We start from the raw sequence: 24,372 nt of genomic DNA, 5'->3' as shown, positions 1-24,372 counted from the left end.
CCCACCGAATCGTGCACGAACGATTATACTTAATACGCGTGCACCAGGCTGGAATGAATACAGTCATAATATTATTATATTTCAATGTAATTTTGCTGTTGTCGTCGTCGTCGTTTTTATGATCATTATAATACAGCTATGGATATAATAATAATAATAATAAACTCGCGTCACGTGAAACTTCTTCGTGCATTCATTATTGTGCGGTTTGCTATTATTATTGGCATATTTAATTTGGAGCGGTTAACCATCAAAATCCCTTGACGTGTTATCTTAACCGTTATATTTTTATAACCAGCCAACTTAACGAATTCTATGTTAGGTATACGATATGCGAACAATCGAAACACCAAACGTGGGCATGGCCGCGTAATAGCTGCAGTATATTTATATATTTTATAGATTTAAAGGTTTGCCCGCTTAAGTTCAAATAAATCGAATATTATGTTACACTACTGATTATACCTAAAGACCAGTCGATGTAACTCGGCCATAATATGTTTCCTGATAATGTCATTAATAATTTTAAAATTACATAAATATATTTTATTGATCTGAATAATATTTCATTTATTCCATTGGCGTGTTTCTAGGAGCGTCGATAGGTGATCGCCTCCCACTCCCTCGTAGAGTCGGGCTTTGCAGTGTAAAATATTAGAAATAAATATCAAATTTAGTATTTACATGTACGCTTGTTTTCTAAAAATAACTCTGAAAATATGATTTTATATGATCGAAAACCCAACCAAACATCATTTTTTATAAATTTACAATAATATACAATAAACTATAATGAATAAACACGTGAGCATTTTTATATTAAAAATTGTTATTGTTTAATTATCACTCGTTAATGGTTTAAAACGTTTGAACATTTTTGTAGCATAATATCCTTATATATTTGGTCTTTCTAAAAATCATGTCCAAATACCAAATTGCTTAAACCGCGATAGAAGCACATTAAAATATGTACTGTTAAATTTAAGAAGTTTATATTGTGGTAAATGTTGCGCGTGTAATGCAGATCTCAAAATTCTAGTAAAATATTTTCGCGACGGTGGTGGGTGCGACGTTAAATAATTATAACTCGAAAGCCCAGTGCTCGAAAGTCAATAATTAGCATTTTTGCATTGCTCGAATAAGACGAGAGATCGAACCACGATGGTATATATATTATAATAGGCGAGACCGCGGTGCATAATTATTATAATTGCTTTTCATTTGCTATTGATTCGACTTGTGAAACGTGCAATAATTACGGATTCGGTTCGTTGTTGTTTCGTTTCGTTTCGTTTTTTTTTTTTTTTTTTATTCAGCTCCTATTAATCATTAAAAGGAAAAATGTTTATTAAACGGTATTTGTTCGACACGGCCGTCGTCCGTATTGTTTTTAATTAAATGAAATTAATCAAAAGTTAAATAAATGTAATGCGATTATGGGCAAAATATCCGTTAAACTTTTATAATCTCGTCAATGGCGTTTGATGAAAAACAGGCGACTGCGCACAAGTGAATGGCGCCGCTATCGCAAGAAAAGAAAAACGACTTATAGAACCAGAGCATACCTAATAATAAAATGTAATATATTATTATAACACGTGAAACGAAAGATAGAGGTAGATTGCATTGTTAAAGAGCCAAACACTCGGGAATACGTTATCGCACGATCATTAGGTTTTAGCTTTTATTTTATTAACTCTGTACGATCGTAATGTAATATAGTATACTGCATGTGTGACGAAAATAATAATAATTACGTGGTTAGTGATAAAACAACAAGATGCATTAATATATATACTTGACGATATATGTTTATTATACACTTAAAAATCGTTTATTTTATACTACTTTTATATTATTTGAAAATATTTTCCTAGTCGTTGATAGAAAATATTACCTATATAAAATGTGTAAATCCAATATTTACAATAAGCATGATATTAAAATGTGTGCAACAATAACCTAAAATATTTTCCTAGTCACTTGCTACCATCCAATGGAAAAACTATATACCTTAGTTTATTTTATTTGTATGTTTCTCGATTAACGTAACAGTATTAAATTGTATAGCATACATTATAGGTATGTGGTTATTGTTGAATCTGGATCACGGGAATTCATTGGTTTTAGACGTATCATACGATTTAAGACATACGAAAATAATAATTTTGTAATTTAAAGTAATTTATGTAAAAAAATCAAGGGACTTCGTTTAACTTTATTTTTTAAGTAACAAGAAGATATTCGTGGACAATAATTAATAATTATTTTGATACAAATATTAAAAGGTTTTCGAATCGATTGAAACATTTTATTATTTTAGATCTGTGTGTAAATAACGTGCACGATGTATCTGGAGGATTTAACGATATTTGCTCGACCAATCGCCAAATGCGCTGTAGCTATCGGAGTGAAAATTATATAAACCACATTTATTTAAACAGACCTTACACGAATGTCGATTTATCGTCGTCCGTCAAAAACCAACCGAGCACGGCGGCGGCTCGCGTAACGATCGTTTTACCGCAGCGATATTATATTATTACGAAGTTCGCTCGACCGCGAATCTAAAACCGTGACGTAATCCGATGGCTGGCGTGCTGGATAATTCTTGACAAATACATTCGTCTAATGATACGATTGTGGTAGGTGTTCTGTGTGCATTGTAATAATAATAATAATAATAATAATAATAATAATATAACGTGTATAATCGCAGACGATTTCCAAACGGCACTGATAATCTATTACTATTTACACATTACACGGGATAACGCGCGCGAGATCGATCAGCTGGTTGGCCATGAATACTTTCGGGGCTAGCAACTATATATTTTGTAGAGCGATTTTTTTTTTTTTTTTTACAGCGAACCCGACTCGGGAAACAATAAAACGAATTTTCGTTTTAAACGTTTATGAGAATTCGAAATCCAATGACTGGCGTGCCGGAGTAATTCTTGACAAATGCATTCGTGGTAAGTAATAGGTATGCCGAGTGAGTACATTGCAATAAATAATAATATAATGTGTATAATCGCAGACGATTTCCAAACGGCACGAATTTTTGTTTTAAACGTTTGAGAGGATACTGGAAATGGTGTGTTATTTTTGCTAAAACGACCTATTGTCATTACAACGTACTGTGATCGATCTGACGATCTGCTTGAAATTTTAAGAACAAGTTTTGATTTTTCATCTCGTCTTCAATTATTATAGCTGGTACTACAAAACACTTTTAAATATATATCTGAACATAAACTAATAAAACATTGATTTTTAAAATATATGCGACATTGAATTACGCTCCATTGGATAAGTAAATGGATAGAGATGTTTGTGGGATCTGAACTATAACTCAATAATATTGTACCATCAGATCGACACAATAGTAGAACTGAATGAAAATTGATCAATTTAGCAGTTTTAAATACCCTTAAGAAATTCATCCTCCCCTGAGGTCTGGTTTGCGATGAAAAAACCACGCTGTACGCATCGCTGCCTCTCGGGGTTATTTATATTTTACAATAACTGGATTTACCGGATTCTTTCTATACATGCGTCTCTCTCTCTGTCTCTCAGTCTCGGGGACATTTCTCGCGTCAAGTCTGCTGGAAAAGCGCCATCTCAAAAACGGAGCGAGCCTCACACACATATGACGTTAGGGTCGGGTAAAAACGGGGTGAACGGCATACTCGCGGGGGTGACTTTCGCGTGAAAACGGTCTCACCACGTGCGAGTACGTCAGTGGTGCGCTTAAGTGCGTGCGCGCGATGAACGCGTAATAATTCAGTCTTGACCTACATATCATATACCTATATGTGATCACAGGGTCGAGTGTACGGGGCAGCTAAACCCCATCTCGATCGCCGACGGTCACCGGGAGCTGATTATCATCTATTTTAAAAGGTGAAAAAAAATAAATTATTTTTTTCGTCTCCGTTTCGGAAACTTTACCCGCGAGACCTGAAGTCGTTTGACGTCTGATATATTCACAGAGAATCGTATTTTTCCATATTTTGCTTTACGTTCGTTCGACTGCGCTCGCCTCGATACTTAATCGCACCATACGTCGTATCATATGTATATAGGAAACGTTTGAATTTATTGATATAATCTCGGGGCTCGAGAACGCGCTATATGAGCATGTTTCCACATTAAGCGACTAAATTATCATCAGGCGAAAACGCATTCACGTCAAATCGTAATTAAATTCTCCACTACGTAGATAAGAAACGCTAGCGAAATATCGCCAGCACTCGTATTATATAATATAATATATAATACGACATATATGGCTGTGCAAGTATATATGTGCTACCTGCGAGGAAATAATTATATGTTGATACCATTGCGCTAACAAAACGCAAATACAATAAAATATATTATAGTGCACGCGCGTGCTGTAGTTATAATCATAATAATACAGCGTTATTATATTATATCATTTGACATCGTTATACTACAATTATTAGATGTAATATATATATAGTATTATAGTGCGTCCGTTCTTATATTCTGTGACACTAAAATATATCTCAGTCATAATAATATTATGTTACATTTAAATTGATTTTAAGTTCATTTTGATAGTTACAAACGGAACAAATATTTTTTGGAATAATTATTAATTTAAACATTTTTTTGTAGCGTATGATATTTTATTGCATTATAATATTATTATGATAAATAATATTAAAAAAAAAAAAAAAATATGACATACTAGTACTAGAAAATTGAACAAAAGTGTAAAAATGAATGATACAATGTTCATGATATAGTGAATAATGTCTTAATTTCCCAGGACAATACCTAATGCATTTTATTTTAATATTATCAATTTAACAATAAATTAATGTTTTTATATTTATATTTACTAATTAATAGTTACATAATAAGTTTACTAACGAAGTATTGCGTTTATAATTATTTTGTTTTTAAATTGTCAACTTCATTTAATTTAAAATTGTATACATTTAATTGTATAAAAATAACGCTCGTATTAAAAAAACAAAATGTTGATATAATTTTATGAAGAAACATGGTTAATAGGTTTCATAGTTGAATTTATAAAAAACGCGTTTTATTTTACTAACTGGCTAATTAAAATAACACGCCGTGTAAGAGTACGTGTATATAGAATAATATTTATGTAATCAATCCGAATCGACATCCGCATGAATTCAATATGCTCTTGGTAATGATAAATAAACTTGTATCCACGATAAACAATGATGTTTTATTAATCTACCACAATACAGTATTATACTATTATTTCCACACGTATAATAATGCGTTCAGAGGTACATAATAATAGCTCGTTTGAATCTCAATTGATGGCATACACTTATCCTTTGTAAAAGGTTTCAAGTTATGATGCTTATGAAAGCACTTGGCCAATAAGCGATAGCGGAAAATTATGAATACTATATTATTATTATAAGCACAAAATGGACGTCAAAACAATAATAATATTATCAAAGATTATATTTTAATAATAACAATATTACGATATTTTAAAGAAAAATATAAACAAAAAAATATCGAATTTTCAAAATAATTGTATCAATAAATTATACTAAAGAAAACTATGGTTCAATATTTAATTTTATAAAACAATATTATTTTTTATTTATCTTGTTTACCTCCGATGAAAACTATGTTTTTTTTTTCACACCAAATCAATATATTTTATTTTATAATATTTAGTCGTACAATTATATTATTATATTATACTATACTTATTATAGTAAATTTCTCGTGTGCCTGAGAATATAAAGTATATAAAACAACAATTATTTATGAACAATTTACAACGACATCCACGACATCTTATCATATAAGGAGATCGTAAAATAGGTAAATATCATTAATACAAATACTCACTATCGATACTTTGAAACTTATCAAAACCAGTGTAGGTAAATATAAGAAAAATGTCCTTTTGTTTTTTTGTCCAATGCATCGTAAAAGCGTCGGTGAAGGTTTAAATGTTTGAATGAAGCAACAAGATCTAATACGGGTTTATGAACTTAGCAACATCGAAGGGAACGAAAAGGCAGATCGAGAATCCAGGAGAGCAGTAAAATCTACAAATAGCCCAAAACTTATATAGTATAACAACTTACGCAGATACAAAGAAACCAACTAAAAGAGCTCATCCAAATCAAATGGCAGACACACAGGCTCAAACACAACACTTAGTTAACAAAAATATTCGTCTGGCCTAACCTCATTATGAACAGATGAGATAGGGTAATAATTATCAACAGACTGCGCATCGGACATACCTAAAAAAACCAAGGTACAATTTACTTGCTGAACCAAACTCTTAGTCAACCAAATAATATTACGGAATGCGTCCAGTACGTACAACAGTTGAGCTCAGCTGCTTCAAAATCAACAATCCCCTCGATAAAGCGCTCGGATCAGACTAGGACACCATCACACAAGTCTTAAAATGCATATTAAAAAGTATGCTTACGTAAAAAGTAGTGTATTTACAAGCTGATGTAAAAAACAATTAAACATTTAAAAACGTATCGATACGTATACATTGATTATTATATTTTACAAAATAAATACAGTTTCATTATCAGGATAAAAGTTTAGAACATCCTATTCTATTGTATAGAGCAGTAATCCATTCAGAAAATGCACTATTCTCACAAAAAAAATTTCAACAAGTGCACTCGTCGGTGTATTGTCATATTATTCATAAATACGTTTTTAAATGCGCACCACCCCACAAAATATAATATTATATTATGTGCGTACCTAATAGGTACCTTAATATAACAACCATGTAATTACTATTTAGTATTTACCATAAGATTAAACAAGTTAATTCATTTAAAAGTAAAACATACGTTTCACGTAAAATATTAACGTCTCTAGCAATACATTTTTTTTACATAATTTGAAGTTTAATATTACACAACAACATTATCGAAAAATAAATTATATTTTTTCCTTCTGTATCATTATATTAATTATGTATTGTTACTTTTTTACATGAAACCATCGTACATGCTAAACATAAAATTCCAATGGAAAATATTATTCCTAGTATTAAAATATATAAAAATTAAATATGTTGATTGTTATCTTTTACGGTTTTTGGGCAATTTATTTTTATCTATCTGCATAGCTTTTCTATAACAAGCAGAAATATTGTCCAGGTTATGATAATTTGATAAAAATTGTACATAATAGTTATCATCGTGGTTTGATAATAAAACAACCTAAAACACCAGTAAAAAATACCTAAGTTAAAAATAGATTTATTTGGATAGTGTATAATAATTTTATTGTAATGTCTTATTAAATAAATCGATATGATCAACAATTGTTTTGAAGTAATTGAATAATTATAATCTCGTCAAAATATGAAAACATAATTTCCTAATTATTTGATAACAATAATACGATTAATTATTGAAACAAATTAATTTGAGAAGAAAAATAAAATCCAACTCGTACAGTGCTACTTTTAGACTTATTTAATGGTCGTTTCAATATTATACCACTACACCAGAATGGATGAAATTATTATAAAATAGTGGTTCCATTATGATACCACTATAACTGAAATGGTAGTTCAGATGAGCAGCATAATGAACCAAGGTTTCTTGTGTCTTTCTATTCTACTAATTTAAACTTAAGATACCTATAAAAATTAATTTTTAGTTTAAAATTGGATTTTTATATATTGAAAGATAAAATTCTCAGAAAAATATTCTACTTCAGATTATGAATTAAAAAATATATAGTATTATTCGAAATATTCAACAGTTTAAAAATATAATTTTGTTTTAAACATTGTTGTTTTGTAATAATTCATAGTTAGTTGTTAAAAAATTTTTCTAAAAACGTTACTTTATAAAAAAAATATGAATACTTGTTAAAAATAAACACATATTTTCAGATTGTAGAGAACAAATTACCACCTCAACCAACCTTGTTTAAAAAAAAAAAATGCTTGTTTGTCCGATTCTCGGTGCACGGAAAGTGTTTGAAATTATAGCACCTGTGATATATTACATACGTAAAACAACACAGCTATATAAAATAAAAACGACTTCGTCGATATCGATATATTTTCACTTCACGAAATTACGCAACATCGATTCTCGAACAACCGGTAAAATATTGTACTAATATTTGATAGCAATAGCACCACAATGTCTGTGAATAAATTTTACCAATAACTTGTAATAGTTGCATTGATTAAATGTTATATTATAATATCTTGTAGGCATCGGTTCACGGCAGGTAATATTCATACATTCTTATCTTTAAAAAAATTATTATAATAACACATATGTTGTGCGTTAAAAACACGAGCCAAATAAAGCGTGTGATTTGTAAAAAAATATAAAATCAGTAGTTGTAGACTAGTATTATAATAATTGGCAGAACGATAAAACCAATCGTGATCAGACTAATATCAAACTCGTACAATTATTATGAGTAAAAATAAACACAAGGCTAGGATAAAGTAGGTATGCCTACGTTAAAAATGTATTACCTCCGACAAACGGACACTCCAACAACAGTCGTAACGTATCGAATTTGTAATTTGTACAATTAAAAAACATAAAATAGTAATGACGCGACGGTAAAAAAAAAAATATTAAAACTGCTAATAATAATATATTGAAAATTGTTGCTAAAAATTATATTAAAAATATATTTACGCTGTACCTAGTATTAAATTAATAATATTATATGCATTTTTTTTTTTTTTTGAAATTTAGGCTTCGACAACTTAGGTCATAGGTCTGCTACTGTGGGGGAGGGTACTGTTGGTTTGAACACGTGTTTGTATGTGTACCATGGATTTGTCACTAAAACGAATCCCATTCGGGAACTAGTGACACCGGCTGGTGCGTACATTCAGAGCACATTCGTGACTGAATGTAAATACTGTGCAACACCGAGCCTCATATTATATTTATATTACGATAGTAAGTACTGAACTGCGTTGTCGGATTGTTTCTATATAATTTTTGAGAAGGATCGTTTTGAACTGTTTTACTTAATAAGCTACGTGTTTTCAACCATAATGCGATGTTTCACTTTTATAATATTATGTCGGATAATAAAACGGTACCTGTTATATAGGTACTTAGGTGCCATTATATTACTAAAACTGCTTTATACTGTAACATCATTTCGATTCAGTTCGCTTTATTTCAGTTTTCCACGCGTACTTTCATTTTAATATGCATCTATGCGTTTTAATAATGTAGCTAAATATAATGTCATACTGCGAACATCAGACATTTGTGATCTAAAAAGTAGAAGTACATAATATTTTACTTATTTTATTTGCGTTTATCGTACCGTACTTAATATATGACATTATTATGAGACGACCTTCACTTGGAATATACACGCTAAACAATAATAATAGGAATACAAAACAAAATCAATGTCTTGTAACAATAATCATTATTATTACTTCAATAGTATATTATGTTCCGATCAAAAAAAAAATAAAATCATTGGTAACACGGCGCTTCAGATAGGCAATTTAGCTACATCCCCGCTGTGCGGGCTATATTATATATTATGCGATACCTCAAAGTGTGATCTTCGAAAATGCACGGAAGTGCAGCATGTAAAATAAGTGAGCAAGATTTGTTAGTTGTTATAGTACTTAGTAGTTAGTATTATAGCTCGAGTGGAAATTTCCAACTCAAATTAACATACAAGTTATTTTAAAAATAAACATTTCGTTTTGTCAAAAAGTATTATGTTATAATTGATAACTAATAAGTATTTGAAAAAAAAAAACGTTTGTCCACTATAATAATCCACGCATCTAAAATTTAAATACAGTATATGAACTATCATATTCGCTTGCAATAACATTATTATTTATTTAAATTCAAAGAATAATATTCTGCCAAAATATTAAATCACCAATGTGTATTTTATCATTAGATAAAAACAATTTTAACGATTAAAATATATTTAAAAAAAAATAAAATTTTATTTTAAAACCTTTGTATTGTAATTATTATTCAGTTGATACAAAAAAAGCTAATATTTTTTGACAAAGTAAGCGTTAACCTTTAATAGCTTATACACCTTGTATTTAATATTACAATATAGTATGTAACGATTGTTTGTAGTTTCAAGCACTTTACTAAAAACATAAAACACTTATGTGGCAAATTTAATTTAATTTATAATTTCAATCGTAGATGAGTCATATCGAATTCTCACATTTATAATTAGCAGTGCACCAAACCCAGTTCACTTGCGAGCGAAGACTTTTAGTCTTCGTTTGAATTAAATATACTAGACGTAATTTTGTGCAAATATGTTTCCTAGGTTCCACCACCCATCGTCATCGCTGTCATAATTGTTATTTTTTTACTATTATTTCTATCGTAAATGACGTGTAATTGCGAGGTTGACGTCACTATACACTCTTCTGGATTGTTTAAAACGTAACCACCAACATCATCGACGCCATTGTCATCATCATCATCGCATTATGTACGTGTACAAAAGCGCTCAAGGTTTAATTAAAATCGTCCGCCGTAAGCAAAGATTAAACCCGTCACGCGCGTTTATGACGAATTTAGCTATGTAATGGACGGCATTGTTATGCCGGCCCGACGCAAGTGCGTTAAGTGGTCATAATCTATGACGTGTCATAATTATGGCTGATGTTTATATTAATTTTTATGTATTTTTATTGGTTGTTCAATAAAATAACTAAGTAGCTTAACCGAAATGTATTTGAAAATTTTTTTATTGTGTTTTCACTGTAAATATTACGACGTATGGGGTATTTAAAATTTCGTTAATTTTCAATGAATATTTTAGAATTTTTCTTTTCAAATCAAGAAAAAATTAATTAAATTTAAATTTTATATATATTTTTACATAAAAAAAAAAATTAATCTTATCACTATCCAAAAAATATTTTCTTATATTAACCTAACCTCATAGTTTCCTCATTGAATACAAAGTATATTCAAACGGAACGTGTTGTGAAATGATCGGAATATACGTAACGTATTTGATACAATATTCTTTCATCGGGTTATGATCGGATAGAGCTCACGAAAGATCTATTATATTAATAAATGTACATACAACGATTCATGGATTTCGTACACGCGACATACTTCTCCCGATCCAACCAGAACTACGCAAGTGAGTTAAAGACAAAACAAATATTAACAAAAAAAAAATTGGAGCAAAATATGAGTACGGAGCTTAACATATTTTTATCCTATCTACGAAGGAAAAATAAACAGCCACTCAAAGGTCCATGGTGTGACGAAGATACGGGGAATTGGAAGACGGCAATCGGAGAGACAAAAAAACTGAAAGCGCTCAATAGAGACCGAAATTTCCAGTGAGATATCAGCACACGTAGCTCTAGGCTTAACCATGTCAGATATTGAAACCATTCGGAATCCTTCAGTTGATTTACATCCCCTTCAACGAACTTGCACGATAAATTTAATATAATAAGATAAACTACCTATAACGTTAAATCAACTACATCCCTCTACGCAACTACCCCACACTGGATATTGGATTAAAACTGAAACAAACATCTGTTTTTAACCCGATGACGAATCCCCACGTTTCTAAAATATAAAAACGTACATTTCCAAAGTTTTTAAGCTCTCGATGAAAAATTAATCGTACCTTCGCCAAAATTACACTTGTATGTTATGACGCATTGTCTAATCTTCGAGGGACTAACGCAAACGCCAATTTTCCAAAACTCTAGAAATCCACGATATATATAATATTAACCCAAGTCCGCGTTTCAACCATTTCCCAGTCTAACACCGCGCTGTTTTTATAACATAACCATCGCAGGCACTCGCTACGAGAACGATATAAACTGATATAATATTTCAATAATTTTTCAATTTGTTCGCAAGCCTGTTGTCAAAGAAAAATAATTAGATGACAGTATAGATGAACATAATTATAACATGTAAATAGGTATAGAGTTCACTGTTTTACCTATAAGTATTCGATTATAAAAACGTTGAACTATCTCGATGATTACTGCAATATGGTGAAACCTATTTTGTACTGACATCCGGCGGTGTGATTAATATTTTTCGGGTATGTACTATATGACGTAAAAGTCATACGGTTGCGACAAAATAATGAAATTATATTGTGCAATTAACAATTATACGGCGATATAAGCTCGTAGTACTTACTGCTAATATTTTAGTGAGATCATATGTTATTATTATTATTATTATTATAACGTTTATCGGGTCATTCCACAAAATAATGTTACACAGGTCAGTCCTGTGGTGGACGGCGACGTAATTCAAAAGAATAGATAAGTTGTACCTTCTGTTTTTGAAATTTGTGTAGTTTTTTCTCGTCAAGTACGTTTTTTCAAAGTCATAAACAGTTGTTACGATGAAAAAAATTGGTGCATTCAAATATTTTTGCATTTTAAATTCAACATATCATTTAAAAATGTACACACACAAATGTGTGTATTTCTTTCAAAGTTTGTTTTAAAATATTAAATACTACCGAGGTATCATACTTTCATAATAAAAATTGAAGTGAACAATATGATCTTTTTAATAATATTATATCATTAAGCATACATGTAATCAGCATTGAACGCGATAAATATAGATAATATTTTAAGTAGCCATAATAAAAAAAACATAATATTATAAACATGTAGTATTGTCCAATAGGCTATTTTTTTTTACGTTAACTTGTTAATGGCAAACATAGTTTGAAACAATTTGGCCCGCTTTTTAAAAAGAACAATTTAAACATCATTAATTTTTATTTGGCTCAAATTATTAAAATGTTCCTATCCCGTTGGAGTAGTATAGTTAAACAGAAACTTTGTGTATGTCTAATATAGAAGCGACGAATAAAACCTACTACGCAACTGTGCACGATGACGAAGATGGGTTAATACAATAATAAATTGGCATAATTTCATTATGAAAATATTATGTACGATAATCATAACCATGATATTATAAAACGTCGTAGGTACTGACTCGTGTGTGTATGATATAATAGTTATCCGAATTGAGTCTAAGCCAAAGTCAGAAATTTGATTACAAGTAGTACCTAAGTCAAGGGTCTTCAATATTTTTAGGCAGTCGGCCACCTATTATTTATTTTTGAAATAGTTAAATTAATAAACATTAAAAAAAAAGGATATAACTTATCATTAATATTACTATAACGTATAATGTGTATAAATTATGATAGGTATGCTTATAATTTGTAGGCACGCATTTTTTTTGTGGTTGAGTGGCTGTGTGTGATTAGCACTTTGAATTTTGAAATAATTCCACCCATAATGTATGCCATTTATGAATAATTAATTCATATTTTATGAAAGGAAATTTTATTAGTAGCTTAGGTAGTGATATTTTTCATTTTAAGTATGTTAGGAATCATTATTTATTACACCCCATACACTCAATAAATATTCTTTTAAAAGTTTTATATTATTATAATGATTCATAATAAATATTCCATAGTTTACTTTATAACTAATAAAAAATTAATCAAAAATATAAATACTAAATATTTTGAGTAAAAAAATATATCATTATATTGACGTTAACATTTATCATTATGCATTAATGATAAAAAAATTAAAAAATCAATTTTGAAGTATTCAAACTTATTTTATCCATGTATTCTGTATATGTAAATCAAGTGATGTAAATATTGTGTTGGAATGTGAAATACTGAAACTATTATATTATTATCATTGAATTCAAAATTTGAACAAATTATTATAAATGAATGTTATCAGTTCCAAAACATATAACAATAAAAATATAATTATTTCACTGTGCAGATATTATGAACTGATAATTGCATTAAGAAATATCTTATAGGATTTAATGAACACCGGCACACTAACTGAGGGTTAACAAATTAATATGTATTGTACTAAGCCATGATTAAATACCTATGTGATTACTGATTACTGAGGGGATGTGGGGATCAAATTTTCTCATTGTGTAATCCAGTATAATAAGACATACTGAAAAATAGGTGGGGGGAGCTCTTCAGCTCTTCCAGCTTATTCATTGAAATAATATTCTCCTGCAGTTCTGCATATACGTCTTAATATTATATTTAGTATGCGTGTGCAGCCCGTGCCAACCGGTCACACATTCACTTATCCAATCTTTGGTAATCGTAATGCTTTTACCACCGTGGTAATTACCAAATATTATTTCAAGTTTTGTTGAACCTTTAATTGTTTAATTTTCTACCTAAACGATAACGTTTTTCAAACGTATTATAATAGAATGGTAAATAACTAATAACAATATTATTATAATATTGAAATTAAATAAAAATAAAAATAATATAAATATAAATATGCTTTTCACGTATTTATGCATTTTCGACGATTTACGATGTTTTAGATATTGAAATATTACTTATTTTATATATTGTTTTTATCAGGCAATATTTCATATGGCATATTCCAATACATAAGTTGATTTTATAATATTGTTCTTTGATTTTACCGAATTTTCCATTAGTTTTGGATTTGCAGTATTTAAGCATACACGGGTGCACTGGTTGTCATTATATGATTATGTTCAATTATTCAAATTTGATTCATGTAATATGCGTAAGTAAATAGTAGGTATTTAAATAATTATACAGTCCGTACACCATTATAATGTTGCTGTTTTTAATCGAAATATGAACGTTATAAAAAAAAGTGTTATTTTTACTCAGAATTGTTTATTTATTTATTATTGTTATATTATTACGTAATTTGTTTTATTACTATAATTACCTACTAGACAGTATCTCATTACCATCGTGGTAACTCTAAGGTATGTTATCTAAATACATATTTTACTACTTATCTATGACAAAGATTATCTCAAATAAAATATACACCGATATTAGGTAATAGAGTTAGGTTAGAATATTGTGTATGATTTATTACAACTATAAAACTATCATCATACAATATTTTAATGCGACTCATTTAAAATAATACGATCATAGATACTTTGATGTCAAAATATTTTTTTAGGGTCATCGATGTAAGTTAAACAAAAATAATTGAATTTATCTTTATCATATTATTACTATTTTGGATTAATGTTAAACTTGTTTATTTCTATCTGTATAGTGTATATCTATAAAAAAAACTGTTGTTATATTTTCTTAACAATTCGCCCTATAGATAATATGTATTATAATATTAATTTTAATCAGGATAACCCTACTAATACGGTCAGAGAAATTAAACCGACAATGATGTCATTAAATTGTGATTCCTATTATATTATTATAATCTCGTTGTCGGGTGGGCGATCGAAACGTTTTCCTGATACAAAACTTTACGATAAGGTCGATGGGTAGATACGTCCCGTAAGGTCAATCGAAGATTCGTTCAATACAGTGACGAAGTCTTCGGTGATAAAGGAAGATATTATTTTCCTTCCCGAGACGTTTTCCAACCTTAAGCTTTCAATCATTGTAATACAATAAATTCTAATGCATATGTCGTAGACCGAAACCATCGTAACGGAATGAACAAATCGTTTTCGACGATAACGTCAAATTAATATTTCGTTGATACGAAGGTTATCTATACATTTTCTTATCAAATATAGGCATTGAACAGTGGGAAAGTTATTTTTTCTAACTTAGCCACTTACGTACATTGTAATAACTCCACTTTTCCAATCGATATGAAAAATGATCATTTAGAATAAAATCATGTTTATATAATATGTACTCAGGTATCCCTATAATAATAGTAATTTTTATTTTTAACTTATATGAATATATTTTTTTTAATAATACTGTATAGGTACCTAACATTATATTATAATACAAATAAACTAATGATTATTTTTGTGTGATCAACTTAATCTAAAGTTAATCAGTTTATGTCCGAATAAGAAGAAATAGGTATAAGAATGCAGTTTTATCAAAATGTTTAGTTATTGTTTAAAATATTTGATAGTTACATAATCATTATAATAAGACGTTGGAAGATGGCCCTGTGGTTAGTAAAAAAAAAAAAAATTAACGATATTCTTTTTGACTGATTACAGTTAAAGATTTTATTTTTATTAGCTTTACTTTTTTAGACTTAAATCTATTGCTTGACAAGTTATAATTTGACGTTTATTTAATAAACTACTAGTTCAAGAAAATATTTTTATTTACCTACCGACCTCTGAAAACTACAATTATACCCGCACCCATTAGAACCATAATGTGCGCGCATTAAATATTTGATACAATTTATCATTTAATGTTATATAAAATTTTTAATACACATAATATTACGATACTTAACAATATATTAGTAATATAACTGGCGTGTGTACTTACGTTGGGAGCTCGATCTTCGGATGATGTTTTCCAAGAACGTGTTTTGAGGGGCGACCAGACCTCGTCGGCCCCCTGGCATAATGGGTGCACCTTTGTTACCCAGAAGTAGGCTGTTAGCTATGTTTGCTCGAGTGTGTCGTTTCGGCCATATTGGCGGACAAAATGAAACTCGCGCACGACGACGCGGATGATAATATTACGACAACGACCGTGGTCACGGTATGACAGCCGTGTATCGGACGATTATTATTATATTCACGTCGCGGTCTCGAACGAAAACATATTATCACATCGATCGTATATTATATTATATTATATTTATCTACAAAATCGCGTATCAACGACACGATAGCGTGAGCAATTCGGAATTAACGAATTGGAGTGTGGACGAGGGGCGAGAGGCGCGATGACGTGTGATTCGTATCATACAACAGTATTATGTATGTATCGTATAGCTGCAGCTACTCGTATAATGTAGTGATGGCGTATATGGTATCCTGTGTGGGCACGTGGCATGGATGTGTGTTAGTGAGTTTGTGTGTGTGGGTGGGTTGGGTATGTGTGTGGGTGTGTGTATGTGTACGGTTTGAGGTAAGTGTGTGTGTGTGGCGAGTGACCGTGTGTGTCCCCCCCGGGACCGCAGTTCAGTTATCGTCGTCAGCCGCAATCCAAGTGTTCGCGTTTGTGTTTCTTCATAATCGACGCCGGTCGTCAGTGCGGTCGGTGGCGGTGGTAGTGATGGCGACTGCTGCTGCGGTATCGGTGGATCGCACGTACATCGAAGAGCCCTCCACCCCCCCGTCGAGTGGTCGACGTGAACTAGGACGGCGTCGACTCCCTGTGCTTTTGGACGAGGTGTTTCCTGAGCCGGTCGCGGTCGATGATCAAGCCGTAGACGGCTGTCGATGGCGACGGTGGAGACGACAATTGCAACGGTGATGATGGTTTCATCTGTGCCCAGCTACCTGGTCCGGTCGGATCGTCGTCAGATGACGGCACTGGCGAGCGGCATTAGCTGCTCCGGCAGTGGAGGTAGACCGGCTCCCACGGCGGAGTTGACGACGGACGGTGTCGTCTAGTTCCTCGCGAGGTCCACAGCTGCTGTCGTCGACGGTCGCAACAACTACGGCGGCGATGGCGGACAGCATGGACTCGGGGGTGGTCAGGAGCCTTATTCAGGCAAGAGCGCACTCACGAGTTCCTAGAAACAAAAAAAGATTCCACCTGATTAGCCTTTGACGACTATAATAAATGATACAGAAGATACGCATGGATAGATCAAAAATGTGTAATAAAGTTAGATCAGCGGTATAGGACGTGTTGGGAGAGACCCTCAGTGAACTAAATAATTGGTATTGATTTTTAGGAGAAAAATACTACATTCGAACACAGTTTTAACACTTTACGAGCATCGTATAATGTATAAGTACTTGAAAGACAAACTAGTCAAACCTTATGACATGCTTAAGGTAAGTTTTTACATTTCACAAACGTCACTTCAACCATGACTGTTTACTTCAAGTTTGAACAAACATACAATTTTAAATGTATGTTTACGTTTGGTTTCTAAAGTAATAATGACTTAAAATTAATACAAAAAAACATAACAAGCGTGATAATATTATAACACTATTTTTCATATTGTTATTATGAAAATAACATTGACAATTTGTAGATGACCTTTTTTGCCGCAATATCAAACAAATTATGCGTATAATATTATTTCCAATTTATAATGATGAATAAAGGCTGGTCTTCACTTTATCATGCGTATTATTATATATATATTTATTTATTTATTTATATGCATATGTGCGGTTTACACACATAGCCTTTATACGGTTTTCTGGACTCAAACAACACCCTTTTAATTTGTTTTTTTTAATTTCCGTGCGGTGTACGTGTTTTGTCGCCGGTCGTAAAAATTAAAAGGGGGTCGCACCCACTCCTCCCCCCCTTTTAAATAACGCTGGACACTTTACGCCATGTGAATACAACATACAAGGTTTACATATATAGGTATATATATTGTGTACACGCACAAACTCCTATCGTATAAAATATGTAAAACATTATATGCAGCGGTAGAGCTACAAATTTAAAATTGGGAGGCGACAAAATCGACTGCGTTTGGCAAGCGTTAAACAAACATATTTATCATACTAATTTTCAAAATATTCGAAAAGAATTCATATGGTTCGTATTTAAATAATTATTCTACTAAATCAATCGATTTGTTTATGCCCTATCTTATATTATTTTCATCTGTCTTCAATTGTTTGACGATCCTGATTATCACATAGTTTGAATTGGTTTATGCATATGATTGTGCATATTAGTACAGATCGACGTGAGTAATAATAGTTATAATATTATGTATCTGCAGGTGGTTCAATATGATGCAAGAAATAAATAAATAGTACTATTATTGTATAAAATCACCAAAATCCCAAGTACGTAAATTTAATCCAGATATTTAATTAAAAATATTACGATTGGTACTGTATCTTTCAAAAGCGTACGTATAAATTATTTATAAATTAATGATTAAAAAAAGCTTATATTAAACTCAGTCAAGTTAAAAGTTGTATGGAAACTTACAATATTAACTTAATAACTTGAGTTAAATTATTTGCATTAAATAATTCTGGTTAATGGGACAATAATTAAATTAAATTAAATTTTTAATTTCCTGTTTTAGTAAATGTTTATGCAATAATATGCATCATCAATATCAATTATATTATATTTATTGAATTGTTTATAAATTAACGTTACTTGAATTTGTGCAAAAGTAACTCGTTCTTTATTATACAATACAGTTGAGTTAATGATGAAGTTATAATGAAAAGTAAATTTAAAAAAGTTAATATCTACTCACTTAACTTTTTAACTGGTTTATGCACAGGCTTGGACGTAAGTATATCGCGGTGAACTAGTGTAGCTCTATTATAACGCGTTTATGAGTTGATCAAATACCTACCACTCGAGTGAGAGCGGCTTGAATCTAATAACCGTTCGGGTGTATCGTTATTGTTATTAACAGTACCATTATAGTTTTGTGTTCTATACCACATAACTACGGTTGGTCTTTTTGGGGTCAACGACAAAACACCGCTCGTTTGAGCGTGTTAGTGCGTTCATCACATTGTGCGTGTGTGTTTGTGTGTGTGTGTGTGTGTATGTGTGTGTGTGTGAGCATTTTACGTTTTGGGCTGCTAAATCAAATGGAACAGACTTGACGCATAATAATATTAATAATAATAATAATAATATGAATTTTCAACCGGGCCCGCTGGGTGGTGCAGTTCACGCGGCACTTATAAGTGGGGTGCGCGACAAGTGCGGACGAGTGTGCTTAACGCTGATAAAAGGTACCTATATATAAATGCGCACGCACATGATATCGTTACACTGTGCGTGAGGCGATTCGTGGTGAGAAAAACATTATAGGTAGGTATAATATTAATAATAATAATATTATGCGTACACCGAGTCACCGCGTTCTACTGATAGCGAAGGAAAACGTCTTCAAACAGCTATTACAACGCGCGCAGTAGGTGAGTTGAACTGTATAAGGTTCATAATAATTATTATTATTTCGATCACGGCAACGGTAAACCGACCTGCGGCTGTAGGTTTGAGGCAATGCGCCTCAGTACATCCCTACTCCTCCTTCCATCATATTATTTTCTACCGAAATCTTTAGGGTGATTTTTTAAATGAAATTCTACATATTTTTCATTCTTGAAGAGTATCCAATTGTTAATTATTTGACTTCACATGAGATATAACGTAAAAAAAAAATCATTTCACTAGCAAAGTGATTGGTTTTGGCGACCGGGTTGAACATTGTAAGTTTGTTCACATCCTACATACCTAATAATATTATCTAAATATGTAAAATGATGTCCCTTCGGAGGGAAAATAGAAACGTCACACACAGGAAACGTTGTGAATCATGAAAATGTCGGTTAACCTTTACCAATAAATTATACTCGCGTCGTTTTAATTAAATCACATTTTACAGTTAAATGATTTTACCTATGCTTATTTAATTGACGGTTACACGGTTTATGAACACTCTTTCTCTTTTAACATTTTACTCACCAACTACAACCGATATAGTAATTCAATAAACTTTTTTAAAAAATATCACGCAACGATAAAACTGTGATGTAAAAATGCGTGTTATAAAATAAATAACAAAAGCATTCGATTCCTTAATGATTTTAAATTACATTTTCGTTTAACGCAGCTAGGCACGTCTTGACAATTATTATAGGCATCTGCGCATGACATAAAGTGACATACTATCGGTTTAAATTGATAATAATTTTATAGCTATTATACATTTTTATAGTTTTTTTTTTTTTTTTCATAACATATTTTCCATTTTGCCAGAACTTTCATCCGTCCGAGATACGTTTTGTAGCTCGGCGACACGTCCTCTGCTCGCAAAAACCGTATTTCCCACATTTAGTTTTGCGGGGCCGTGTCGGCCACGACAACTACAACTGTGATAATAATGATAATAATAATAATAATGTTTTACGCGTCACCGTCGTATGCTGCGATACGTGTCACGACGCGTAATCACCGGCGTCGGCCGCCCAGAGGTTTTGTCGTGTTTTGACAGCCAGCAGACTACACGAGTCGGGCGAGACGTTTTGTAATTTCGCGGACCAAAACACACACACGTGTGTATAATATTATAATATATGGGTATATAATATGTGGTTAATCCTCGCGACCGGAACGACCAGGCCCCGCGCAGGAGACATGATTTTCACGAGTCGACCGCGAAAACGAACCGCTTGCAACCTAACGACGATGTGCAACACATAATAATATAATAATATATTTTATGACGTATCATCGTTACTCATCGTGCGTGGGCGTAGGTCGTGAACATGTCAGAATTTCATAATTATATGTTTGAAAGTCACGTCATGTCCGAAAAACTTTTTTTGCTCAAAAACGTTTCATAAACCGTCGTAATATCACTAAACACAATAATATTGTTTTCTTCCTTACATTATATATTGTCATTAAAAATTTGTAGTCAACATTATTCTTGAAATTTTTATCGGTTCGTCTAAATTTTTTTTTTTCCAAAAAATAGCTACCTATTCATTTTGTAGGACCACAGGTCTTTTTGGGACTTTTGAGGATGTATAGTGTATAATATACTTTCGTTAATCTATGTCATGATTTTTAACTTATCCTATAAACTATTGTTTTCTTCCCAATATTATTTCCTTCATTAAATAATCCGGTTTTTATCTTATTCACTTTAATACATTTATTTAAATGCATGTATTTTCTAGTAGTTTTAGTAATTTCTATGCAATTATATTATTATGTTTAATAAATTAAAACATATTGTTATTATCTTCCAAAAGCTTAGTCCTTAACATAGATTGTGTATTAAAAAAAAAAATTAATAATATTTTACTTTTAAGCATATTTAAGTACCAATGAAGTACCTACATGGTACATAATCCATTGAACAATTAAAAACTGTAGTGATTTTTGCTCTTTATGACTTTTTGAACACCATACTAAATCACGTTTAATATATATATAGATATTATAATCAGAATTTCTAAAATCTGGTTTCAAAATGATAATATTTTATTATCTTAAAAATTGAAAAATTTAATGCTTTCACAACTACACAGCTGTAATATATCATGACGATATATCCGCAAAATGTCAATATTATAATTTAATATCATTATAAATGTTGTCCAAATTATATACTCATTTATGAAACGGTACACTGCAGTGATTTATCGATAATTTAATAAATTTACTGGCGTGAAAGACTTAATTAAAAAAGCCACCCATTTGCAGCACTTGAGATTCTTTTATGACGCATTGTATAGTTATTATTAAAAATATTATATTGGAGATCAGTACACTATTTTTTATGACAGAGATTTCTGAATGCGTTGCGATGAATACATTATTTATGAATGGTATGTGTTGGATAACGAATTCGGCAAGCAATCTCCCGTAAACAGCATTTAGTTTTTCATTAATTGTTTTTATATTATGATATCCGTTATAGCAGGTAGGTATAATTTGAAATAAAAAGAGAACCAATTGTGAGTTTGTGGAATTGAATGATTGAATTTTTGTAATCATCGTAATTTTTAACAACACATTAACATCCCAAAGTGGTAGCTTTGTGTTCAGCTGATAGATTTGAAGGGTGATTTTAATGGAACTATCGTTAAGCGCATTAATGAATATTTAATTTGTTTATTCCATGTTTTGTCTAGGTGGACTCCTAAATATATAACCAGATTGTGATCGGGGTACTATTAATAATTAACACGTTTAGATCTTAACCATCACTTGATTTAAAGGTAGTTTAGACTGATTTGAAGTGGTTTGATTTAGGTGGGTAACTATATATTTGACAAGATATATCCTGCAAATACCGACAGAGGCAAGAAATCTATATATTAACATTACAGGCCTTTCGCGTGATTATGACGCTATAAATAATAATATTTCAATCGCATTGTGAATAAATATTTACTCTATTCTAGAATAAAATGACCAATTTTCAAGCATTTTGACTAAAAACCTCCTCCAGTGATACTGAGCTCCAACTTCCCCTACTTCGTCAGATCCGACGATCTTGTTAGAGCTCACCCGGTTAGCTTGGGTTACCTGCAAACGATAACTGGTCAGAATACTGCATTATTATTGTGGTTTGGAAATATGGTGCAATTAAATTCGTTTTGACCATAGTCCGTGTCATCCACGTATGGTACAGACAAAATCGCCTTAAAACCAATTCCGTAATATAAAATATTGTACTGCACCACGCCTAAAAATAGGTAGGTATACTTGCAGTCTAGTAGATAGATCCATTCGATGGGTATTTCTCTAGAGCGATATAACAATATTATTATCATATTCGGTGCAGCTATATATAAAAATAATAATAATAATAGTAAAAATATGACAAGAAGGCGTTCGTTAAATTTCCGAACCACGTCCGAGTATACTGCAACTATAAAATATAATAAACAAAATATACAATTTATATAATATAAGGCGTATTATATTATGGAAACGCAATATTTTTAAAATGCCGTAAACAGCAGTGACCAAATAGAGATGTCCACTCCCACAACTACTATCGGAATACTATATTATATCCTCATCGGAAATTCCAGATAATATTATACGTTCGACACAAGACTACGAATAGTGTATTAACCTTATAAAGTATATTATACAATTATTAAATTAGAGGAATAATGCGTTGTACACCATTGCACAAATAGATATTATGGTCAGGAAAATCCGAAAGCGCTACAGAAATGTACGCATAAACAACCTCCCGCTTTAACCCTACGCTGATTAAAGTAATGAAAACCATGATTTAAAATTATTCGAAATAGTCCATATAATGAACAATTTAGTTGGTCTTAGGTGTATTTCATTAAAAACTTTTTTTAGATTCTGAGTGGAACAATGAATGTATTGATTTTACAATTATGTGTGTTTTTTTTTTTTTTTTAATTTTTTTTTTGTGTCTGTCATCACCTTTTAGGACAGTAAAAGTGCTTGGATTTTCTTCAACAGTACTTTTTCTGATAGGAAAGTGAATCTAGTTGGTACTTTGGGGGGTCAAAAGTAAATTTTTTCCAATAGTTTTCAAAAGCGCCGTGAAAAACAAAAGAAAAATTAAGGAAAAACGGGAATTTTTACGCAAAATCTGTTTTCGAGAAAATTGATTTTGGTTTTTGGTGTAACTTTAAAACTAATGACTGTAGATACATGGAATTTTTAACTGGTTGTTTATATTTTCATTTTCTATACATGATAAAATTTTCAAAATATTTTGATTTGTTTTGAGCTGTTTACGGACAATTTCAGTTTCCAATTTAATTAGTATTTTTTCTATGAGTGTCAATAAAACTTTATTTGTTGAGTAAAATACTTGAAAATTTAATACAAGGCTCCTAC

General features: G+C 31.1%; 1 protein-coding gene across 10 annotated transcripts in view; it reads right to left on the bottom strand.

The window, feature by feature from the left end:
* Positions 1-24,372, bottom strand: part of LOC100161839 (potassium voltage-gated channel protein eag) — a 255,330-nt gene that overhangs the window by 88,559 nt on the left and 142,399 nt on the right. For all 10 annotated transcript variants that reach the window (XM_029491386.1, XM_029491391.1, XM_029491390.1 and 7 more), the window contains one exon: positions 16,378-17,578. In XM_029491386.1, coding sequence (XP_029347246.1) covers positions 16,378-16,456 — 79 coding nt within the window. In that variant the 5' untranslated portion in view covers positions 16,457-17,578. The remainder of the gene's footprint in view (positions 1-16,377; positions 17,579-24,372) is intronic.

This window comes from Acyrthosiphon pisum, chromosome A3, assembly GCF_005508785.2.
Source record: "Acyrthosiphon pisum isolate AL4f chromosome A3, pea_aphid_22Mar2018_4r6ur, whole genome shotgun sequence".
Taxonomy (NCBI): Eukaryota; Metazoa; Arthropoda; class Insecta; order Hemiptera; family Aphididae; genus Acyrthosiphon; species Acyrthosiphon pisum.
Note: the sequence above shows the minus strand (reverse complement) of the source record. Positions and strands in the feature narration are given on the sequence as shown.